Raw genomic sequence first — 24,531 nt, 5'->3', positions numbered from 1 at the left:
TTGACCAAAAATGGCTTAAAAATAATGAAAAATCTTTCAACATTAAAAAAATACTATAAACAGTAATCACTAAGCCGTAATAAATGAAACAAAGTCAGTATTTGGTGTGAGACAATCCTTTGCTTTATTAAAAAAAAAGTAGTCTCGGGTCCAATGAGTGCAGTTTTATGCGGAAATGAGCTGTAGGTTTTACTGAGCGTCTTCCAGAACCAGCCACAGTTCTTCTGGACACTTTGACTGTCACACTCGCTTCTTCATTTTGCACCAAAATCCAGCAGCCTTCATTATGTTTTCTTTTTTAATCTGAAAAGTGCTCTTATGTAATGCACTGATCAGATACAAACATTTGTTTCAGTCACATTTAAAGTAGAACTGAAGGCACATTTTTTTTATTATCAAAATTCTATTTATCTCATTTTATTAAATATAGGAATGCATTTTTGATCGCTATTTTGTCGCTGCTATAGCAAGTTCTGAGTGTTTGAAATATGCTCTGTAATATATCAGTCCATATGTCAAAGCAACGGCCGTAAACGAGATTCGCTGAGACCTGTGCGAGACATCGTAGGACGGAAGTAAAATGTACAGCGGAAATCAAAGTAACCGACATCTGCCAACGTTGTCAAAGACGCGCGCGCCCTCTTTCGAACGCTGATGTAATCAAGCCGGAAGTTTTGTTTGTTTTGATAGCAATCAGGAAAGTTTGAAAAAAGTAGGCAGTAATCATCATTTAAACTCGTTTTTGTGCGATATTTCGTTTGGAAAACAGTTTTCAAAATGGCGGCACTGACACCTGGCTGACACTTCACGTTTCGAAGTCTCGCACAAGTCTCGTGAAGATCGCGCGGATAAGCGACGCCTGCCGTGGACCAAACGAACTAAATTCAACACGGCTAAAAACCGAATAGGCCGATAAGTATAATATTTAATTGCGATTAGTTGCCAATACGAGTCACAATATAAGGTTACTCAAACCGAAAACGTAATTGAATAACACGTTAATTAAGAAATAAAGCAAGTTTAAAAATGACTTCAGTTTTTGTTTAATTTTGTGTTGGAAAATGAACATTTGGAACTCCTAAAATGTTTTTATACTGACTCGGTAATGAAGTCATTAAATGGAAATTTATAACAAAGTTTGTATGAAAAAAAATAGGGGATCTAAAACTTTTGCAATGTACTGTATGACTTCCAACATTCTTGCATATAACTTGGACATGGTGTTTGGGTTGCACATGCGCGTTCTGTGCTACACACTTCCTGGTTCCCGAGTTGTTTGCGACGAGTCTTTTTTTCCGCGAGTGTTGGCATTAATTACTAATCTTTTTTTATTTCTTCTACAAATAATTTTCCAGTATCCTCTTCATTTTTTATTGTACTTTTGCTTTCCTTTTTGTACTTTCCACTTTTGCTTTCCTTTTTCCGTTTTTTTTTCCTATTTTTTTCGGAAGAGCGCCAAGACCGGAAGCTTTTTTTTTTTTTTCTCCTCCTGTGTAAAGACCACAAGCGGAGGCCATCCACATTAGATCTGCTTTAATATCAACAGATCTTTGATTAAGGTACGTGAATCCTTTCATCATGGCACACTTTCAGCCTGTTCAGTGTGCTGAGTGCAGGATGTTTAGTCATTCTTCCTCCATTGCTAGTGATAGCTTTATTTGTGATAAGTGCAGATTAGTTAGCTCTCTGACTGAGAAGATTATAGTGTTAGAAGCGCGTATCCAGGCTTTAGAGAAGGTCAGTGAGAATGAGAACAATGTAGTTTCTGTAGGGGAAAGGGTGGATGCCCTAGGTGGAGTTAGTAATCCCCCAACTCCGGCATTAGAGCCCTTACAGCGGGGCGAATGGGTGATGACTTGGCGGCATAAGCATAGAGCTAAAGCTACCGCTGAGGCTCGCCCACGGGAGCACCACTTCTCTCCTCGTCACGTGTCGAACAGGTTTGTTCTCCTTAGTGATGCACCCACTGAGAAACCTGAAAGAGCTCTGGTTATAGGGGACTCTATCATACGGCATGTGAAATTAGCTCAGCCTTTAGGGGCATCAGCAGCTTTAGTCAGGTGTATACCAGGAGCCAGGGTGCTGGACATAGCAGGTAATCTTAGGGTCCTAGGCAAGCACAGGTTCTCAAAGATAGTTATCCATGCAGGAGCTAATGATATACGCCTTCGTCAGTCTGAGGTTACTAAGAGTAACTTTGTAGAGGTGTTTAAATTAGCGAAGGTGATGTCCGATGCTGTAGTATGCTCTGGCCCCATCCCAATATGGCGTGGTGATGTAGCTTACAGCAGGTTATAGTCGCTGAATTGCTGGTTGTCCAGGTGGTGCTCTGAAAACAGTGTGGGCTTTATAGATAATTGGGCTAATTTTGAGGGCACTGCTGGCCTGTTAGGGCGGGACAGTATCCGTCCTACTCGGGAAGGTGCTGCTCTCATTTCCTGCAGCATAGGTCATAGTCTAGTTAATTTCTGACAATCCAGAGCCAAGGCCAGGGAGCAGACAAACAGGCTAAACTGACTGTCTGCTAGCTGCACAGAGTCGTCACTTACGGTCCACTACATCGAGACTGTGTCTGTTCCCTGAGCTCAACAAAAAAGTAGAAATGTTCAGAGAGTTTGTTCCAGTAACCTAATCAATATCAAATTTAGATCATACTGACTGTACAGCTGCTGCCAGCACCTTTGATCTAAAGGTGGGGCTATTAAATATTAGATCTCTTACATCTAAAGCACTAATGGTTAATGAACTCATTACTGATCAGGAGTTTAGTACTCTGTTATCTCAGATCATTATCTCATTCAAACTATGTCTGAGTAATAATATATGCACCTCACTATGCTACTGTATTAAATGTACATTCACGTCAACTACTGCACAGAGCTTTATAAATGTTATCAACTTTGATTGGGTCACTGTCGGCCCCTGCAGAACTTGATCAGGCAACTGAATGCTTAGAGTCAACATTCCGCCATACCTTAGTCCTGGGTGCCCACTACGTCGATCGCGATCGACCGGTCGATTTCGAAGGCAGGGATGGTAGATCTCATGATTTGATATGTAAATATTAATATATTTGTTATGAAATTAAAAAAAAAAAAACGTCGTGGTCATTTTTACATGTAAACAAATTCGCTTTTTCCCTGAAGCGAAATGTCAGCCAAGCGCTGCGTCAAAAAAAATGTTACATTAGGTTACCATGACAACCAGTAAAATGAAACTGCTGGTTTCAAAGATGCAGCGCCGTGATTTAGGAAACTTCCGAAACCTCGCCTCGGAGCTGGAGATGCAAGGGAGGGCGTTTGCGCAACTTAACAGTGCGCGCTACACTGAGCAGATTGAAATTCTCCAGTCAGAGTTTGAGAAGCGATTTCAAGACTTTGCTTTGCTCGAGCCACTAGCTACATTCATGTGCCACCCATTCGGGGAAGATACTGAGGTGGATTCCCTCGCCTCAAAAGTTGCGGCACTGTTTCAGCTGAACACGTCTGCCGTGCAAGACGAGATGCTGATGCTGCAGTCTGACATCGAGTTGAAGTCCAGGGCGCATGGGCCGTTTTGGAATTTACTCACGGAGGCGAAGTACCCGAACATGCGGCAATGTGCCACCTCCTTAACCGCATTGTTCGGCTCCACTTATTTGTGCGAGTCGGCCTTTTCGCATATGAAGATCATTAAGTCCAAATACCGCTCCAGTATGTCCGACGATCATCTCGAGGCCTGCTTGAGGCTCGCTACCAGCAGCTACTGTCCGGACTATGCAGCCCTCTCTGACTCCCTCCAGTGCCGATCATCATCGGATTAAGATCTGATTTAGGGCCTACATCAGTATGCTATGTATTAATGTTGCGCTGTTGCTAAGTTCCACGGTTAAAAAAATAAATAAAAAAAATATAAAAGAAGGAAAAATGTTTTTATATAAAATTGTTCTAAATGTCAAATCTCTGTCTAGCAGGCTATACAAAAGTCAGTTGATGTGAACAAAAATGTTTTGGGGTTTACAATGCCTGTCTGGATGCATTTAACTTTTTTTTCTAAACATAGCCCATTTTTTTTTTTTTACAGTGGGCTTGTTTCATGTTTACTTATTAGTAGTTTGCGGTTTATAAAAGTTAACAGTGATTTGAACAAAAATACGTTTAGGAGTACAAAGCTTATGCATTTAACATAATTTGAATGTAAATTTCAGTCACCTTTTTGTATGCATGTTTGCATATTATTAAACAAATTGCATATGAATGTTTATAAATCAAAACAAGTGTCATTATTGTTGTTATTATTATTATTATTAGTAGTAGTAGTAGCAGAACTAGTAGTCATAGTAGGCCTAGTAGTGGTAACAACCTAGTCCGAGTAGATCATATTAACATGGTCATTTTAAAAGTAGCTCGCGAATCAAAATATTGTGGGCACCCCTGCCTTAGATAATGTAGCTCCTCTTAAAAGGAAAATGGTCAGAGACAAAAAATTAGCACCCTGGTATAATGATGACGCTCGCACTTTAAAACAGACCACTCGAAAATTGGACCGTAAATGGCGTCAAACAAAATTGGTAGTGTTCAAATTAGCGTGGAAGGAGAGCTTCCTGAAGTATAGAAAATCTCTTAGTGCTGCTAGGTCAACATATCTCTCCTCCCTAATAGAAGATAACAAAAATAATCCTAGATTCCTATTTAATACTGTAGCAAAATTAACCAGGAATAAGTCCACTATAGACACATGCACACCTGTAGTAGTAACGACTTCATGAATTTTTTTAATGACAAAATTGAGAATATCTGACAAAAAATTCAAACTACTAATGTAAGTGATCCTGTAGTTAACAATATAACTGTATCAGATCAATTAGAATGTTTTACTCCCCTTAGAAAAATTGAATTACTTTCATTAATCTCGGCATCAAAAGCCTCAACATGTGTACTAGATCCCTTACCTACACGTCTATTCAAACAGATAATACCTGAAGTAATTGAACCGCTTCTAAAAATAATAAATTCTTCTCTTAGGATTGGCTATGTACCCAAATCCTTTAAACTAGCAGTTATCAAACCCCTGATTAAAAAACCTGACCTTGATCCCTGTCAGCTGTCCAATTATCGGCCAATATCAAACCTCCCCTTTATCTCCAAGATCCTTGAAAAAGCTGTGGCACAGCAGTGACGCTCATATTTATATAGGAATAACATCCATGAAATGTATCAGTCAGGATTTAGACCTAATCATAGCACAGAGACAGCTTTGGTTAAGGTAGTAAATGACCTACTGTTGGCGTCTGATCAGGGCTGTGTCTCGCTGCTTGACCTTAGTGCAGCATTTGATACCATTGATCATTCCATTCTTCTGGATAGACTAGAAAATGTTGTGGGAGTTAAGGGAACGGCCCTCTCCTGGCTCAGCTATCAGTATGTTGATGTAAATGGTGATTTTTCTCGACATACTGAAGTAAAGTTTGGTGTTCCACAAGGTTCTGTCTTGGGCCCACTGCTTTTTTTCTTTGTGTGTTACCTCTGGGTGATATTATTCGTAAACATTGTATTAGTTTCCACTGTTATGCTGATGACGCACAGTTGTATGTTTCTGCCGAACCTGATGAGAGACACCAGCTTAATAGAATTGAGGAATGTGTAAAGGACATGAGACACTGGATGCTTGTTAACTTCCTTCTGCTTAACTCTGACAAAACTGAAGTACTTGTACTCGGACCACATGCAGCTAGAAGTAGGTTTTCTGATTACACAGTAACTCTGGATGGCCTTTCTGTTTCTTCACGTGCAGCAGTAAAAGACTTTGGAGTGATTATTGACCCCAGTCTTTCATTCGAAACTCACATTGATAACATTACCCAGATAGCTTTCTTTCATCTCAGAAATATTGCTAAGATAAGAAATTTAATGTCACTACATGACGCAGAAAAACTAGTTCATGCTTTCGTTATCTCCAGGTTGGATTATTGTAATGCCTTACTGTCTGGATGTTCCAATAAGTGCATAAACAAGCTCCAGTTAGTTCAAAATGCAGCAGCAAGAGTCCTTACTAGAACTAGAAAATATGACCACATCGCCCCTGTCTTATCCACACTGCATTGGCTCCCAATCAAATTTCGTATTGATTATAAAATACTACTATTGACCTTTAAAGCACTGAATGGTCTCGCACCACAGTACCTGAGTGAACTTCTGGTCCTCTTTGACCCGCCACGCCTACTTCGATCAAAAGGTGCAGGCTATCTGCTGGTACCTCGTATAGTGAAGGCTACATCAGGGGGCGGAGCCTTTTCTTACAAAGCCCCGCAGTTATGGAACAGCCTTCCAAGTAATGTTCGGGAATCAGACACAGTCTCAGTGTTTAAGTCCCGGCTGAAAACATATCTGTTTAGTCAAGCCTTTTGTTAATGGGGTTTGTGAGGTAAAGGAGGAGATCTGGAGGGTCCTCAGACATAGTGTTTGGTAAACTGGGATGTATGGATGCTGTCAGTCCCCACTCGCTTGCTCACTCGAGTTTGTTGACGGTGTAGTGGCTGGCTGCTTTATGTCCCGGGGCTCCCTCATGCCTGTGTTACCTTCTGGCTCTCCCCTTTTAGTTATGCTGTCATAGTTAGTTGCCGGAGTCCCTGCTTGTACTCAGTGCAATATGTATACTGTTCCTACTTATTCAGGTGACATTGGGCATACCTAACAACGTGTCCCCCCCCCAAATCTGTCCCTCTGAGTTACATGTCAATCCTGGGATCGAGATGCTGACCTGCCTGGTCCATCCTGGTGCCCTGTGTCTGGTTGGAGTCTCATCACATCGCTCCTGTGGAGGACGGCCCCATGTGGACAGTTAAAAGTCATGCTTGGAGGACGCTCTGGACTCTTACAGTAATGCTTTTATGGCTGAGGACTGCAGTTGACTTGCTAACTTTAGGACTGCAGTTGTCATGAACAGTTTTGCACTCATGTTTCCATCAATGAAGAGTTATAACATCAGCAAAACTGACTTCATGTTAAAACTGTTAATGTTATAGTCATGTTGTCTGTTGTTGCCCGGATGAGGATGGGTTCCCTTTTGAGTCTGGTTCCTCTTGAGGTTTCTCCCTCATGTCGTCTGAGGGAGTTTTTCCTTGCCACTGTCGGCCCAGGCTTGCTCATTGGGGATGGATTAGGGATAAAATTAGCTCATGTTTTAAGTCGTTCAAATTTTGTAAAGCTGCTTTGCGACAATGTTTATTGTTAAAAGCGCTATAAAAATAAACTTGACTTGACACGACACGGACATGGGCTGCAGTGGGTAACGCTGACGCCTCACAGCTCCAGCTTCAGTTGAAGACGAATGAATGGATGCGTGAACATGATTGTGCATTAGGGGGCAGTGTTGCATGTCCCAAGACAGCAGAAAGTCTTACTCAATATCTTACCAATATCTTAAACTGCTCCATTTTTTTTTTTTAATTGCCTAGTTTGGGTAGGGGTCTGATCCCAATCCGAACACTCTAGAATACACTTCCCTGGTCATCCAATCATCATTTGTTTGAAACGCAGTACTACGGATTTACACAACACATAGTTGATGTTTTGGAGACGTGCTCATTGGCTCTTCTGCAGGTCACTGCGACTCTCACCCATAACCCCCTTCTCTCCATCTTGAGACAGCTACATATATGGGTCTCTCTCAGAAACTGGTCTCTCATTTGGGACATTATGGTCAAAAAATAAATTTTCTAATTTTACTTTTTTTTTGCATTTCCCTAACATTCAATGTTTCTTTTGTCATGTTTAATAAGAATAAAGATAGTATCTTGCTTTATCTGGCCTCCACTGTGGAAAATTTTTTTGATTACAATTCAAATGCTTTTGTAAAATTGATTTCCATATAAAATAACTACAGCATGAAGAATTAAAGCCCCTCCTTCACAGATGAGTGAAAATATTGAATAAATTTCCTCTTTTTGATTGTTCATAATGCTAAGTTATGATGACTGAACTGATTACTCACTTAAATATGAATGATATGATACATTTTGGGTATTTGATATGGCGAAATAGGACACAATGGAAAAATCAAGAACACACCGGAAAGATGAGAATAACGGCGGTGGTAAAAGAACAGCGACTGTCCCGGCTGAAGGTCGCGCGGGTCTCTGCTGCGCCGCGTGAGCAACGGGACATCACTACCGCACCGGACGGAGCGCGAGGCGGGGGCGGGGCAAAATGACTGGCCATAGATTCTATCAAAAGTTCGATCTAAATTGACCATGGTTGCAAACTATTGGCCAAAAATATGCAAACACTACGAAATATGAAAGTAAGATGAAAAAGAAACATTCTATTGCCTTATACTGCAAGACTAAAACAAAATAAAACTGTCAAAACTCACCTTTTCAGCGATAACGTCCGAACAGATCACTCGCGTAACAGAAAGACCGCAAATGGAAGCACGATCAACTTCTAACTGTTGGAGTGGAAAATTCCATTCTACACATGCAAATTGTTAATGTGTGTCCTTCCCCGCACACAAATAACACGCTACAGTAAAAAATAGACCGCTACTCATTTTATAGCTCAGAAATTCATACAAGACCAGCTACCATCATAACATATTCTGTAAGAAACATATTCTATACCTAACTTTCAGCTTTCTTTTTAAAAAACAAAATCGCAGATTTATAACTAAATGTTTATACGGCGTAGTGATTTTAAGTTACTACTTTTGGTGAGGTAGTGACCTCGACCCTGAGGCTTTCCGTTTAGATCAAAACACACGATCGTATTGGTTTTGGGTTTGCGGAAAATGGAGTTACAACGGTGATCAAATATTTTGCATGATGTTTTATTCCGGTTATGATTATTCTGTGAGCGCACCAATCCTTAGGTGGATAAAGTTACAAGTTAAAATACAATTAGTGATAACTGTAGACTTTTCAGTGGACTACAACCTTTTTAAGGGAATGCGATGTAGTCGACCATTTATCATGTCCCAGATCAAGCCGCCATTTTTCCACAAATTTGCAGAATTTTGGCCAAATTCTGAATAGAGTATTCACATCAAAAATTTAGTTTTATCTGTATTATTTCTTTCATCATTTTATTTCAAATTCACACCAACATCACCATTCAAAACCGTATAGTTTATTGACTGTGAGTATATTTAGTGGGGGACCCCCACAGTACCCAGTTTCTGAGACAGACCCATGTACATGAATCTTTCCTTAGTTACACCAAAGTGCAACTTTTCTCATCTTTAGGCGTGTGTCTTTTTCCAGATGTTTGCACAAATTGCACAAAACATCTGGAAGAAAATGACTGAGCTGAAACCCACCAAAGAAGCGGCGTGCTATATCACCCATGATGGTAAATTTAATAAATTCCTCACTTTTATACTGAGCAAAGATTAATACATGCTTCACCTACTGACCATTACTTTTAGTCGTGCATCATTCAGTCTAACGTTATTCGATCCACATTCACTGGATATGAGCAATCGTGCACTCTGATTGGCTACTCTACTACTAGGCTATCAGCTCATATATACACCGTGAGTCGAGAAAAACAAAATGGTGGATCATGTTACTAAACCAACCAAGGACGAAATAAAAACTCGACTCGAAAATAAAACCCTCAAAATACAAAAAAGCAACAAAATATGGAATAAAAGTATTTCATAGGAAGAACGCATCACTTTTTTAAAAGAATTATCATTATCGCATTTTTCACAAGTTGCGACGGTCATTTCGCCAGTTTGTTTACATTCTAAGCGAAATAATTTTGTCAGACGTTTTGTATCAAGTTTTTATTTATCGAATTCGTGAAAAAAAGAGAAAGCTCTTTTTCTTAAAATCCAGTGAATGTGGATAGAATAAAACGGTTCTTCCACTCTATCTCATCGTACATGGCTTATAGTCGACTCGGTGCTATGCATCTCGTCTGCTATCGGCTCATGTACGAGTCGATTTCATGGAATAATTGTTAATTATGGATTTTCGTTAGACCTGGGTCACACCCTGTGTGGATAAAACTTGATCATAGATAGGAACTAACTTGTTTTGTGCATGTTGTGGATAAAAAAAAATGAAGACTTTTTATTCATCAATAAATAACATATTATAATTGTTGGCACATTGTAGACTTCTAAATAATGTAAATGTATTTTGACAGGTTACCTCAAACTGTGGCAGCTGCAGAAGCCTGTACTCCATGACTATGATGTGATTTTTATAGATGAAGCTCAGGATTGCACTCCAGGTACCTTCTGTATTTTCTCTATATTTTCAGACAGTGAGAGTGTGTTTGTCTGGTGACAATCATCATGTACTTTATCTCCAACTTTCTGCTAGTCATCATGGACATCATGCTTTCTCAGACCTGTGGAAAGATCCTGGTTGGAGATCCCCATCAGCAGATATACAGTTTCAGAGGAGCTGTTAATGCTTTATACGCTGTTCCACACACACATCTGTACTACCTAACACAGGTACACACACACACACACACACACACACACACACACACAAAAGCTTAAGCTTGTAAGCCCATGTTTACATTAGACCGTATCAGCGGATCATCAGATTAACGTTTTTAAAACGATTAGCATGCACACAGCAACACCAATACACGATTTGCGTGCACACAGCAACACCAATACACGGATACGCTCGGCTCCGCAGGCATCCTGCGCTCCAAATCACTCCGCCCTGAACAGCGAGTGCCCTCAGGAGGGTGCGCACTCCGGCCTTGCACAGCTCACAGAGCACGCGAGTGTAGTGCACAAGCAGTGATTCGGGACTGAGCCGCTGTGTGTGAGATCCCAGCGCATATCACTTACCACTTGCAAGTGGAAGGATGGCAAGCCTAAAGACAATCATAACTACACAATGGGCAGTATTTGCATCAGTATTTGCAGTATTTTCATACTTTTATACTCTTTAATGAAAGGTGATACAAGGCGGAAGTCCGCGCCGTTTTTCAGCAGTCGCGTCACATGACCAACGCCAGCGAATCAGGAAGGTGGATGTCACAGTGACGTTGTCCAATGACGACGCCAGCTAGAGCTCAGCACAGCGTATCCGCGTATTCTCAATGTTTACACAGCACCGGAGCTGACACGATCTGGATTGAATACATGGACCCTGGCGGATTCCCGTTTCCTGGCGTTTCCAGGCGGTTTAATGTAAACGGACAGTGCATCCGCGAAGAAAACGAGACAGATACGGTCTAATGTAAACTTGGCCTAAGTTAACCCTCAATCAAAGCTTCATTATAACTGTACTAATAGTAGGCATGTGAGGTGAAAATTCAAATTCAATCCAAATTGCTTGAAACTGCTCTCGTTGAATTCAGAATTGAATGCAGAACAACGTACTTTTTTACAGAATTAAAATGTTTATCCGTTCTTGAGATGTTACAAATCAAAGATTGAAAAAATGGCTTTATTTTTAGAAAATGGCCGTAATATTCTGTAGGAGGATCACATGGTCCAAAACGGGCCTCATTAACCAATGAGATCAAATGTTTTTCCTTAATAACTATTTTTTAAAAACTATTTTTCAAGATATTTACATGGAAATTTGCAGGCACATAGATGGTTGTATACTGAATACAAAGTTTGAAAAATGAGCAAAAACAAATTATGCAAATTAGTATTAATTATGCAAATTAGGTACAACCGTTAAACCGGTCCACTCTCTTCTTCAAAGTTTCACGAAATGGCTTTATTTGTGCAATATAAAGCTGATCTTAACTCTCATTGATGCATCACAAAGAAGGAGAAATCAATATTAATGATAAAATATGCATAAATGAGCATTGAATGTCATTCACATCTACCATTTCTCTATCAAAATAAAAAAAGCAATAAAAGATTATTTCTAATCCCCTCTTTGTGCTCTGTAGGCTTTGGATTTCTAATTAGGGCCTACTAGTGTTTATATGAAAGAATGTAAATTATTATTTTGATTAATATTCACAGCTTTCAAGGCGAACCTCGAAAACACTGTCTGATCTGCATCCAAGAAACAATTCACGTTAACTGAACTGAAATTGACGCTCGCGTTTCTGACTTCCGGTTTTTTTAAATCTCATTCCGACCACTAGGATCTCAATATTTTTCATCAAAACAGCTGCACTTGTATTCTAAACTAGTTATTTATTTACATGAATCAGTTTGATTTGAAATAAATAAGTAGGTAAAGCTATGAAAACCCACTTCATAGTCTCCCGTGAATCATAACATCAAAACTAGCAGACGGAAAATTTTGCCGAATCCTTCATCAGAGACAGTGAGGGCGAGAGAACATCCCTATAAAAGTTATCTGATTGATATTGACAAGTAATCCAGTCGGAAACCGATCAGAAGAGAGAGAAAGAGCCTGACCGCTTAAGTTAAGAATAGCACCGGCAGTTTCTCGACATCCCACGAGCAGAATTTTTACTCTGTTGTACCAAATTCAACCTGCTGTTACTCCCAAAGTACTGAACAGACCTTAACAAGATGAATTTCTCTGGAAAGCAGAGATTATAAGCTTTTTAATGATAGAAAATATTCAAGAGTTAAGCAATGACAGATTTGGAAACTCATGAGCGTCTACATGGACAATTTTCACAGCACGGCCAGCGAGCGTCTGATACGCCTACCTATAGGTGTAATGTTAAATCTAGACATCATTTGAGACTTGGATTTGTTTTTGAAATATTAACCAGCCAGGTTTTTGTCGTCTCCCCCCCCCCCCCCCAGAGTTTTAGATTTGGCTCCGAGATTGCCTACGTTGGTGCAACGATCCTAAACGTCTGCAAAAAGGTGAAAAAGATTTTGGTTGGTGGATGCCAAGATGGTAGGTTTAACACATTTTAACATTTAAAAGTTGTGCATTAATATCAAAGTGTATTAAAGGAATAATCCGGAGTGATATGCTTTCTAGGTCTATTTTCGCATTATTGGGAGTGCATACGTTGAGTTGCTACCACAATCATGTCGATCGGATGTGTTTTGAGACAGTTCGTTTTTTGCGATTTCAACTGGAAAGCGCCAACACGGCAGTGTGAGAGGCATATCTAGTTTTAAAACCATTGCAACGCTCAAAACAACATGACAGTTCTGTGGAAGTGAGTAGAGGGTTCCTACAAACAAAACGAAGTGTCCCTAGCTCTGCAAGTGCACGGACAGTGTGTGTAGAAGAGTAAATACAAAGCCAGTACCTTACCTGAAGTTGTTGTTCTCCAGACGCCATCTTCAGGGGAAAGTCCGTAAAAGTCGAGCACCGAGTGCAGAGCCTATGCCGCTGGAAATGCACAATTTCGTAGCATTTTACGGAAACATAGTCTATTTTTTAGGTCGAAATTGAAAGGAAATTGCGTGCAAAAACATTACAGTCCAAGCCGGTTGGAATTTTGAATGGGAGGTCATGTGATGTCTCGCGAGAAGCCCAGGGAAGTTCTCCATCCTCGTGAAGCACCATGCATCCTCTCTTGGAACATCTGGCTCGTCACGGTGTTGAAGGTCCCACTCTTGGCAACAGAGGCACTCCTCTTCGGTGGCCATGGGCTCACAGTGCCCACAGGCACACCACCAGTTCCCAGCAACTCTAGGCTGCATTGCAACCATCTCCGCCTGCTGAAGATCTCTCGCTCTCCTTCGTTCTTCTTCTTCTTGCAACTCCTCCTCCGTATATTCTGGTTTGAATAAATACAGGCAGCCGTAGAATTCAAACTCGAACTCAGCAAAATCCAATTCGTAGAGATCCTCTGCCATCTTGCTAGTCGCCTTCTCTACCGCTTAACTTTTACTGTATGCTGCACATTCACGTGGAGAGAACTTCTGGCAACAACATGTCTCACGAGACATCACATGACCTCCCATTCAAAATTCCAACCGGCTTGGACTGTAATGTTTTTGCACTTTTAATTTCAACCTAAAAATAGACTGTGTTTCCGTAAAATGCTACGAAATTGTGCATTTCCAGCAGGATGGGCTCGGCGCTCAACTTTTACGGACTTTCCCCTGAAGATGGCGTCTGGAGAAGAACAACTTCAGGTAAGGTACTGGCTTTGTATTTACTCTTCTACACACACTGTCCGTGCACTTGCAGAGCTAGGGACACTTCGTTTTGTTTGCAGGAACCCTGTACTCACTTCCACAGAACTGTCATGTTGTTTTGAGCGTTGCAATGGTTTTAAAACTAGCGTTTTGTATCGGCAAAAAGATATGCCCCTCACACTGCCGTGTTGGCGCTTTCCGGTTGAAATCGCAAAAAACGAACCGTCTCAAAACACATCCGATTGACGTGATTGTGGTAGCAACTCAACGTACAGTATGTACTCCCAATAATGCGAAAACAGACCTAGAAAGCATATCACTCCAGATTATTCCTTTAATAGTAGAGTGTTTCTTCAGGCAGTGTGAGAGGAGAGGACAAGGAGAATATGGACACTATAAAACAAGCTCGTACCCAGGTTGGAGGAAAAGTGGCCATTTTGTGTCGCTGTAATACAAACGTGTTCAGTGAAGCGGTACGGCTCACCGACTTAAACCCGAACTGCAAGATCCACATCGTCGGTGTGAGTTCACACGATCCTGTATCCTCTACAAACTGATTTATCTGTATTCTTATAAGATCGCTGGCTGGACTGTTGGATACAGTTAGTCTTTTTGAAACTCGGACTTTGTTGTTCTTGTTTTTAGGGTGTTGAAAATTTTGGGTTGAAGCAAATCCTGGATATCTGGATTCTGATGCAGCCAGAGAGCAGACGGATCAAAGGTAAGTCACAGATATTAGGTCTTAACCATTTGCAAAGGAGACGGTAGGTCAGGATTACTTGATGATCAAGGAAATACTGTCACTAAAAAAAAAATCCTCAAGCAGTATTTACACCACGTTCAGCTACAGTGTCACAGCAGCACAACATGACTTGCAGTACACTTCTGCGTTAATGACTGAGCTTCTGTGTGCTCAAAGCATGATTCTTCACTTGTGGTGTATTTTTCTTGCTGAATTAAAGAGAAACAATACAAAACAAGTGTTCCCAGGCAAAACAAACCTCGCCCAGTAGCACTTATGATCAATATGAAGGAAGATATCGCGAAAAAAAATAGGTACCCTATGGGTACATGTGACTACTGCTTAGAAATAAAATTTTCTGATCCCATGTCCATACAGTAAATATATATATGTGTGTTATTTACCAGCTGGGAGGTCCGTATCGTGAAATACCGTGACCGAGGTCTTGAAAGTACTGAGCGAGGCCCTCTGGGCCGAGGTCAGTATTCAAGGCCGAGGTCACGGTATTTCACCATACGGACCGACCTTAAGCTGGTAAATAATATATTTATTTTTTCCTTTACTAAATTCTAACAGAAAACGAGAGCGCCCGAAAGGGAAAACCGAGCCGAGCCGCCATTTTGAATCCTCATTCACGGCTGTAATGCAAACTGCTTTCTCTTCGGTATACACCCTTTTCAGTCACGTGACCTTCGTAAACGCGACCACCATTTTGGACATGTAGCGGACTTCGGCTCGAATTGGTTTGAATGCGAGGAAGGCGACAAACGGAGAACATACAAGAAAAAGGAGCGAGATGCAGAAAACACCTTCGCTATCCAGCGATGTAGGGCATTTACAGGGCGAGCAGAGGGAGAGGTATTTTCAAAAATTGAGGTTAGCAGGCTTAGAGAGCGACGTTTATCTGCTTCCGCCTGGATTGTTTACAGACGTACGGAAGTACACGAAGCCCTCGTCTTTACCTGACTTCGGCCCACATGATCTTTATACCTATGTCGTTAAAAACCCATCGCCATACACAGGTACTGATCTGAAAACTCTTGTTTTGAACACTTATTTGTAGGCAGTGCTTAATTTGTAAAGTGGGAGGTCCCGGAGCGCAGAGGATGAGCGGCTCCGGTGCGGAAAAAAAGAGGGGGGGAGGGGGGCGCAGCGCTGCGCTTCTGGGCATGTTTTGTAATAACACTGCAAATTAAGTTCATCTGCAGATATTTTGTGGATGTCGTTTCATGAGAGAAATCACCAACAAGACAGATATCAAAATCAGACATTAACACTAAATAAACTTGCATTTTTTTATTTAATTATTATTATTTATTTTTTTTTTCTTGTTACCTAGTCAAAAGAGGTGTCGGATCACCGGATTCAGTGTAAATAGCTGCCGGAGCCAACGCCCGAGGTTCCGGAGCGCGCTCCGGCTTGCTCCCCCTCAAATTAAGCGCTGTTTGTAGGACACTGCCTCTGATCTGTCCTACAGTCTACCAACAGCAAAGGAACACAACGCTAGCTAATGTCGTTAGCTAATAGCTACTACAGAAGAACAAAGCAGTTACAATGGGTTATTTTAGCCTATTTGGTTACACACTCGCCGCCACAGAATGTTAACAGCAATGTAATGCCTTCTCTGGCTAATTTTATTCGTCTTACCTCCAACAAAGTGGTCACTGCACAAGCGCTGGTATGCCGAGGGCTGCCAGTCTTTCCTGTTTATGGCTGCTATCCATCTTCTCCGTCGGTCAGCATCTACCGGGATCCGATAAAATGATAAACCTTGCCTTGTTTGTTGATGGTTACTACATCCAGGTGCACAACAATATAGTGGCATGATGGAAGTCTTGCTGAAAATAAACACTTTCTTTGCTGCCGTTCCTCAATGCTGGCTGTGGTAAACTACTGGTAGTACATGTCCAAAATGGCGGCCGCGTTTGTCGTGACGTCACGTGAAAAGGGTCCATACAAGTGCACTTCCATGGCAGGGAAAAACTACATTTTGCCGCCTATGTAGTCCCCTATTTATACAAAATTGAGTCAGTCATTCAGGATTCAGCCATGTTTTTGCTCGGCGTTAGCAACAGCTACAGGTTTTTAGCTTTCTCCTGAAATGCTTTCTTTTATTTCTTCTTCCTCAGGGTAGTAAAACTCGCTTTCGCTGTGAACACTGTCGTTATCGCTATCCATGCTGTAAAATTAATGCTATTCTCCTGAGAAATGCGAAAATAAATGTTGACAAAAATTGCTACAATGTTTGTTGTTGTGAACGAGCGAGTCGCCAGAGGTCCGTAACTAGGGTCCGTACCGTAGGATACGGACCCGCTCGCCAGCCAATCAGAGCGCAGGATTTGGACCGTGAAAAAAATAAAACATAGATATTTACTCTATGAGTCAGTAGCCACAAAAGTGAAACGTAATCCAAAAATGAACAATTTAGAAATCACAGAAGTAAAATATACCAAGTGTCTGTACTTTATATTATTCTACTCTTACCTCTTACAGTTTTCAAAACTGAAACCTCCAAACTGAGGCTGACATACACACGCTGTCGCCATGACCCAAACTCTTATTTCCCGGAAATGGCCCGGCGCTAGAGCTCAGTGGTCTCAATACTCTTTTCAACAACTTCCTGTAACAACTCGGAAGTGCGTCACATCTACATGACACATGGGACCACTGGCCGAAGAAGGCGAGGAAAGGGGACGACCTGGAGTATATTTTAAAACAGGAACGCACTTTCCCTCTGTAATGAGCATAAACACGGCTGAAAGCGATTTCTTTAGTCTAGTCCATTTATTTCGAATGATGAACCGAATTGTATTCACTCACCGGCCATTTTAGTCGGAACACGTGTATGCGCAGTGCACTATTGTTGCACGCTTGCGTTCTTACAGTACGATGACCTAGTGGCTAGCGCCTCTATATGCCATAAAAACCTTGACCAGATGATTCCCAAAATGTTGGAGGTTCTATTTGAGACTAATGCCCAGCTATCCTGAAAGTTTCATGAAGATCGGTCCAGCCGTTTTCCCATAATATCGTTAACAAAAAAAAACCCGACCGAAAGCAATACCTCGCCCCCTGGTGAGGTAATCAAATATTATTGTTCTGTTGTGCAGTCGAGGTCCATAATCGAATAGCACGAGTGTTAATTGTGCCACTCCGTACGGACTTCTTCGCAGATTTTCAGCTTTAAAAATGCCTTTTTATCAGATATGCTCCATACACATCCCAAAATTCATCACCTCAGTGAATCGACTGAATTTTGTTTTGCTAAATCTTTTGTGAATTTACTTTATTTCACAGGATTCTTTATTATATGACCGAAGAGCTTCGAAAAATTCCACAGCTGGGGAAAAAGGAGGGCAGGTGGTTTACCACCTCCCAGTTATGCTTGTGCTTTGTTTCCGTGTTGAAAAACCGTACACAAGTTTGTGTCACTAACATCAAAAAATCAAGTTCAACTTTTTGGTAATCGTCAGTCAGTACATATTGATGGAAATGTATTTTCTGCTGAACGCTGTTGGTGGCAAGAATTTGTAACTAGAATACAAACAGCACTGTGCTGTTACCTGGCTAATGGTGAAGGCATCATTCTTTTTCCGGAGTGGACAATTTTTGACAGACAAATGTTTTTTTTTTTTTGGTAACTATCGTAGGTAATTTTAAAAAAAGAAGCTAATGCCGCTTTTCCACTACAAACGCGGCTGAGCCGTGCCGTGCTGAGTCGAGCTGAGTCGAGCTGAGTGGGGCTGTTGGCGTTGCATTTCGACTACAACCGCGCTGAACCGTGCTGGCTGGAAGTGGGTGGACACATTGGGTGGAGTTAGCGAAAGTGGGTGGACGTCACGTGATGTCGTTAAGCAGCGCAAACAGTGACATCAGTGACAGTGGCGGAACAAGTCAGAGCCGGGCCGGGGGCGGGGCAAATGACCGGGCCCTTTATTAAAGCTTATCATAACATCATTTTAGGCTACAAAATGTCCGCAACTGCGGTGTTTACCAATTTCAACACTACCGGGTGCAACTATGTTATTTAGTACATCAAGTCCTTCAAACGAACATGTAACTCAGAAACAAAAAACATTAGGATACTGTACATGGCTCATAATAAAACATCAATAGCCTATACTGTGCACATTATTTGAAGGGCATACGAATGAGCGCTCAGAGGTTGCAACGGTGACAGGAAGAGTCAGAAATAAAAGGAGGGCGGTGCAAACCTCACTGAATGCACTGTGTTTACCAATTTCAACACTACGGGGTGCAACTATGTTATTTTGTACATTAAGTCCTTCAAACGAACATGTAACTCAGAAACAAAAAAACATTAGGCGACATACTGTACATGGCTCATAATAAAACATCAATAGCCTACTGCGCGCATTATTTGAAGGGCATACGACGAGCCTTGCGCTCCGCGAACTCGTCCACGATGCTCTGTATGTCACTGATTCAGTGACCTTTTAAGCGGTAGTCTCACGACCCGAATAGTAAACAATAAACATGGAGGACATGGAGTCGTTAGTGTTGCTGGTCTTGGTGCTGTGGCTTGTTGTCACCGACAACGCGGACAGATACGAGCGTATAGATGAGGCGAGGCGCATAAGGCTTCAGAAATTCTCGTAATTCGTAATTATTCTCCTTCCGGGTTTGCGGTGTTTACAGATCCCAGCGCGCTCGCGGGGCGTGTGGGGGCATGTGAGGACACTCCTCCTCACCAGTCAGTGCACGGGGGAGTGTCTGCTCACGCCCCCAGCCTCACTCGGCACGGCTTGGCTCGCTTCAGCCCCACTCCAAAACGGTGCGAGTTTTAGGGGCTAAGCAGGGCTGAAACGAGCTGAGTCGTGCTGGTTTTTGGTAGTCGAAACGCGAGTCGTGTCGGGCTGAAGTGAGCTGAAGCGAGCTGAAGTGAGCTGAAAAAGGGTAGTGGAAAAGGGCCATAAGTGTGTAACCTTTATGTGCCAGTACTTGTATGGACCCGGACTTTTCAGAATCATAAGCTGCTTGTCTAAGAACTGTGTTGGTTTTTTTAACTTTAATAAGGACCACATTACCGGAGAGGACATTTTTGACAGACAAGTTACCTTATTAAATATACCCTTGTTACCCTATCAGCACCCACTTGTGGTCAACTTTGTTGGCAATAATTCAAGGATGAAATGAGGCTCTGACTAAACTATTCAGGGGCTGTAAGATTGCTTAAAGGAGAACTGAAGTCATTTTTAAACTCGCTTTATTTCTTAATTAACGTGTTATTCAGTTATGTTTTCGGTTTTAGTAACCTTATATCGTGACTCGTATTGGCAACTAATTGCAATTAAATATTATACTTATCGGCCTATTCGGTTTTTCGCCATGTTGAATTTAGCTCGTTTGGTCCACGGCAGGCGTCGCTTATCCGCACGATCTTCACGAGACTTGTGCGAGACTTCGAAACGTGAAGTGTCAGCCAGGTGTCAGCGCTGCCATTTTGAAAACTGTTTTCCAAACGAAATATTGCACAACAACGAGTTTAAATGACGATTACTGCTGACTTTTTTCAAACTTTTCTGATTGCTATCAAAACAAACAAAACTTCCGGCTTGGTCACGTCAGCATTCGAAAGAGGGCGCGCACGTCTTTTGACGACATTGGCAGATGTTGGTCACTTCGATTTCCGCTGTATGTTTTACTTCCGTCCGACAATGTCTCGCACAGGTCTCAACGAATCTTGTTTACGGCCATTGCGTTGACATATGGACTGATAGCATATTTCAAACACTCAGAACTTGCTATAGCAGCGACAAAATAGCGATCAAAAATGTGTTCCGATATTTTAATAAAATGAGAAACAGAATTTTGATGAGGGCGGCACGGTGGTGTAGTGGTTAGCGCTGTCGCCTCACAGCAAGAAGGTCCGGGTTCGAGCCCCGTGGCCGGCGAGGGCCTTTCTGTGCGGAGTTTGCATGTTCTCCCCGTGTCCGCGTGGGTTTCCTCCGGGTGCTCCGGTTTCCCCCACAGTCCAAAGACATGCAGGTTAGGTTAACTGGTGACTCTAAATTGAGCGTAGGTGTGAATGTGAGTGTGAATGGTTGTCTGTGTCTATGTGCAGCCCTGTGATGACCTGGCGACTTGTCCAGGGTGTACCCCGCCTTTCACCCGTAGTCAGCTGGGATAGGCTCCAGCTTGCCTGCGACCCTGTAGAACAGGATAAAGCGGCTACAGATAATGAGATGAGATGAGAATTTTGATGATGATGATAAAATTTGCCTTCAGTTCTCCTTTAATATTAGGATTGGCAACTTCTTCAAACTACACCAAATAAGGTTGAAACGTTAAAAATGGGGTTACATAATAGTATGTCACGCTGGCAAACGAATGGCTAATTTGCAGGTGGGAAAGTATTAGTTCTTCATGCAGAGCTAATCCTCACTTCACAAGTATCGATCATACTTCAGTAATACTTGACCCATTCCATACACTCCACTTGACTGTGAAACAGCCCTCATGTCCTGTTCGTGATGCCAACTTGTAGATAGCTTTATACTGAGCATTTTTTGAAACTTTTTGAGACCGTCGACAAGAGATGCATAAAGCCACAATGCGTCACAAACTGTAAACAGGTTTTATTGAAACGCACAATTAGTTTGTCAGCAGTTATGCATTATGATTGTGTAACACCTTTTGATTTAGTAATTGAGGTTTTCTGTTTCCTCCATTTTAAATATCATCACCAGCTCAAGCACTTGTGTACCTTACGTGAACGGATTAAAATGACTAAACACCCATTTTGCTATTTTATCAGAGAGAACATAAAACAAACCCTCGTAGGATCCAGGATTTTGTGGGGTCAGTGTGTGGTTTGATTGCAGCTGATGATTTGTCATAATCATGTATTATAGATTGTCATGATGATGATGGGCTTTACCTACAGAAAACCTGTATATTAAGGACCCATTTATCCGGAGTTTCCGCACGGAGAAGCTGGGCGGTTACGCAGGCCTGAAGAAATATGCCACATCCACGGAAGACCATGAGCTGGAGGCCAAACTGTGTGTGGTGGAGCAATACAGCACTCGCATTCCAGAGCTGGTGGATCGGATCTGCAACTGCGCTCAGAGCAAGCCAGACTATGCAGGTCAGGCACACTCTGTTATCATTAAAGTAAACCTATTATGAAAAACTCACTTTTTCAGTGCTTGTGCACATATATTTGGGTATCTGGAGTGTCTAACAACCAACAAGCTCTGAAATAAGACACTCAGTCAGTTTCTTTTGGGCTCCTATTTCAGAAAACATGTCATTCAATGAGCTGTTCAGATTTGGCTCATCTTTCTATGTCACAAGGGGAGATGATTAGAGTTATACCGCCCCCTCATCTAAGTGTCTCTGTTGTTTTGTTTGCAATCACGTGACTTTTTGCCTCCTGGTTCACTTCTGGTTTCCAAGTGACAGGCAACAGTCAAAGATGGCGTCCAAGCCAAGTACACATCCATCATCATCATCATCTTGTCAAACACTCTACATCTGACGATGTTAACGGACTAGAACCAAAAGTAAAATCGAGATATCAAGAAAAAATATATTTATGCGATGGATCGGACCCCTACAGGTGAAAAAGGACAGGCTTTTCAAGCAATTTCAGCAACTTTCTAAACATAGAGTTTCCGGACATATCCAATTATCTGATAGTCCAAACATGAAAGTCTTGAAGCCTATAATTATTATTATTATTATTATTTTTTTTTTTTGTGGCTGGGTTCATGATGTTGGAATAAGACTTCTAAAGGACAATAATCATTATATGTTTGCGAGGGTAAGTAAGGCAAGCCGAAGTGTTGTACGTGATTCAAGTTAGAGCTGCTGTAGGCATTTTTCCAATGATGATAACTTTTGATTTCATATACATCAGTTTTGGTTCTCGATACATAAAGTTGATGTATGTACAGTGGTGCTTGAAAGTTTGTGAACCCTTTAGAATTTTCTATATTTCTGTATAAATATGACCGAAAACATGATCAGATTTTCACACAAGTCGTAAAAGTAGATAAAGGCTACGTTCACACTGCAGGCTGAAGTGACTCAAATCCGATCTTTTCGCCCATATGTGACCTGTATCCGATCTTTTATTGACAATATGAACGACACAGATCCGATTTTTTCAAATCCGACCCAGGCCGTTTGGATATGTGGTGCTAATTCCGATTCCTATCCGCTCTTTTCATATGCGACTTCAGTCTGAACCGCCAGGTCGCATTCATCCAACTTACACGTCATCAACAAGCCACAAACGTCACTATTCTGCGCTGAAGTAGGCAGCGGGTCTCTCAAAAAAGTTACAACAACATGGCGCATAATCACGGGCGCAGATAGAGGGTGGGACGAGTCATATTTAAATTCACCTCGTTCGGTCCCCCCTACTTATAGGGAGGAAAAAACGTCTATGCTGTCTTTCTTTGCATAAGGCAAACCTCACGGAAAAATCAAAAGACTAATTACCATTCGGTTTATTGAGGTGCACGGCAGTGTATACATAGTTGCAACAACTCACATAAAACAAAACAAAGACTGATATTCGGTTGGTTGAGCTGCGCAGACTGCACAGGTTGCGAGCTCGAGCTTGGTTGCTATGGTTACTAACAACAAGTTTGACAGGCATGTTGGGGTTGGTTTGCTGGCAGCTTTGTCCCCCCCCCCCCCCCAGTTCAAAAAACGTATCTGCGCCCCTGCGCATGACATCAATGCGAGGGACGCTTCGGGCTGTGAAGGTTCTGAATCTTCTCAATGGAAGGACGCAGAGGTTAGGGAGCTGATTTCCATTTGGGGGGATGCAGCTATTCAAGCTAGATTGGATGGGTCATACCGCAACCGGGCGGTTTTACTTCCGTAAACACTGGCCATGCTCACTGCGTGTGACGTCGTCGTATCCTGCAGTGCGCATGCGGAACACTTTTAGGTCGCTTTTCGTTCATACTGAGGATCACATACAAGTCGCATATATTTGTTAATGTGAACGACCTCACAAAAAAATCGGATTTCACCAAAAAATGGGAATTGAGCATTAAGCCTTGCAGTGTGAACGTAGCGAAAGAGAACCCAGTTAAACAAATGAGACAAAAATATTATACTTGGTCATTTATTTATTGAGGAAAATGATCCAGTATTGCATATCTGTGAGTGGCAAAAGTATGTGAACCTTTGCTTTCAGTATCTGGTGTGACCCCCTTTGTGCAGCAATAACTGCAACTAAACGTTCCCGGTAACTGTTGATCAGTCCTGCACACCGGCTTGGAGGAATTTTAGCCCGTTCCTCCGTACAGAACAGCTTCAACTCTGGGATGTTGGTGGGTTTCCTCACATGAACTGCTCGCTTCAGGTCCTTCCACAACATTTCGATTGGATTAAGGTCAGGACTTTGACTTGGCCATTCCAAAACATTAACTTTTATTCTTCTTTAACCATTCTTTGGTAGAATGACTTGTGTGCTTAGGGTCATTGTCTTGCTTGCATGACCCACCTTCTCTTGAGATTCAGTTCCTGACATTTTCCTTTAGAATTCGCTGGTTTAATTCAGAATTCATTGTTCCATCAATGATGGCAAGCTGTCCTGGCCCAGATGCAGCAAAACAGGCCCAAACCATGATACTACCACCACCATGTTTCACAGATGGGATAAGGTTCTTATACTGGAATGCAGTGTTTTCCTTTCTCCAAACATAATGCTTCTCATTTAAACCAAAAAGTTCTATTTTGGTCTCATCCGTCCACAAAATATTTTTCCAATAGCCTTCTGGTTTGTCCATGTGATCTTT

The 24,531-nt window shown here is 41.8% G+C and overlaps 1 protein-coding gene across 1 annotated transcript in view; it reads left to right on the top strand.

The window, feature by feature from the left end:
• The window catches only part of fbxo18 (F-box DNA helicase 1), a 58,577-nt gene that overhangs the window by 21,051 nt on the left and 12,995 nt on the right, over window positions 1–24,531 (top strand). Inside the window, exons 11-17 of the mRNA XM_060903341.1 lie at window positions 9,239–9,326; window positions 10,131–10,217; window positions 10,310–10,446; window positions 12,706–12,802; window positions 14,362–14,525; window positions 14,650–14,725; window positions 21,654–21,857. Of these exons, the coding sequence (XP_060759324.1) occupies window positions 9,239–9,326; window positions 10,131–10,217; window positions 10,310–10,446; window positions 12,706–12,802; window positions 14,362–14,525; window positions 14,650–14,725; window positions 21,654–21,857 (853 nt within the window). The remainder of the gene's footprint in view (window positions 1–9,238; window positions 9,327–10,130; window positions 10,218–10,309; window positions 10,447–12,705; window positions 12,803–14,361; window positions 14,526–14,649; window positions 14,726–21,653; window positions 21,858–24,531) is intronic.

This window comes from Neoarius graeffei, chromosome 21 (genome assembly GCF_027579695.1).
Source record: "Neoarius graeffei isolate fNeoGra1 chromosome 21, fNeoGra1.pri, whole genome shotgun sequence".
Classification (NCBI taxonomy): domain Eukaryota; kingdom Metazoa; phylum Chordata; class Actinopteri; order Siluriformes; family Ariidae; genus Neoarius; species Neoarius graeffei.
This window is presented reverse-complemented; position numbering and strand designations above follow the sequence as displayed.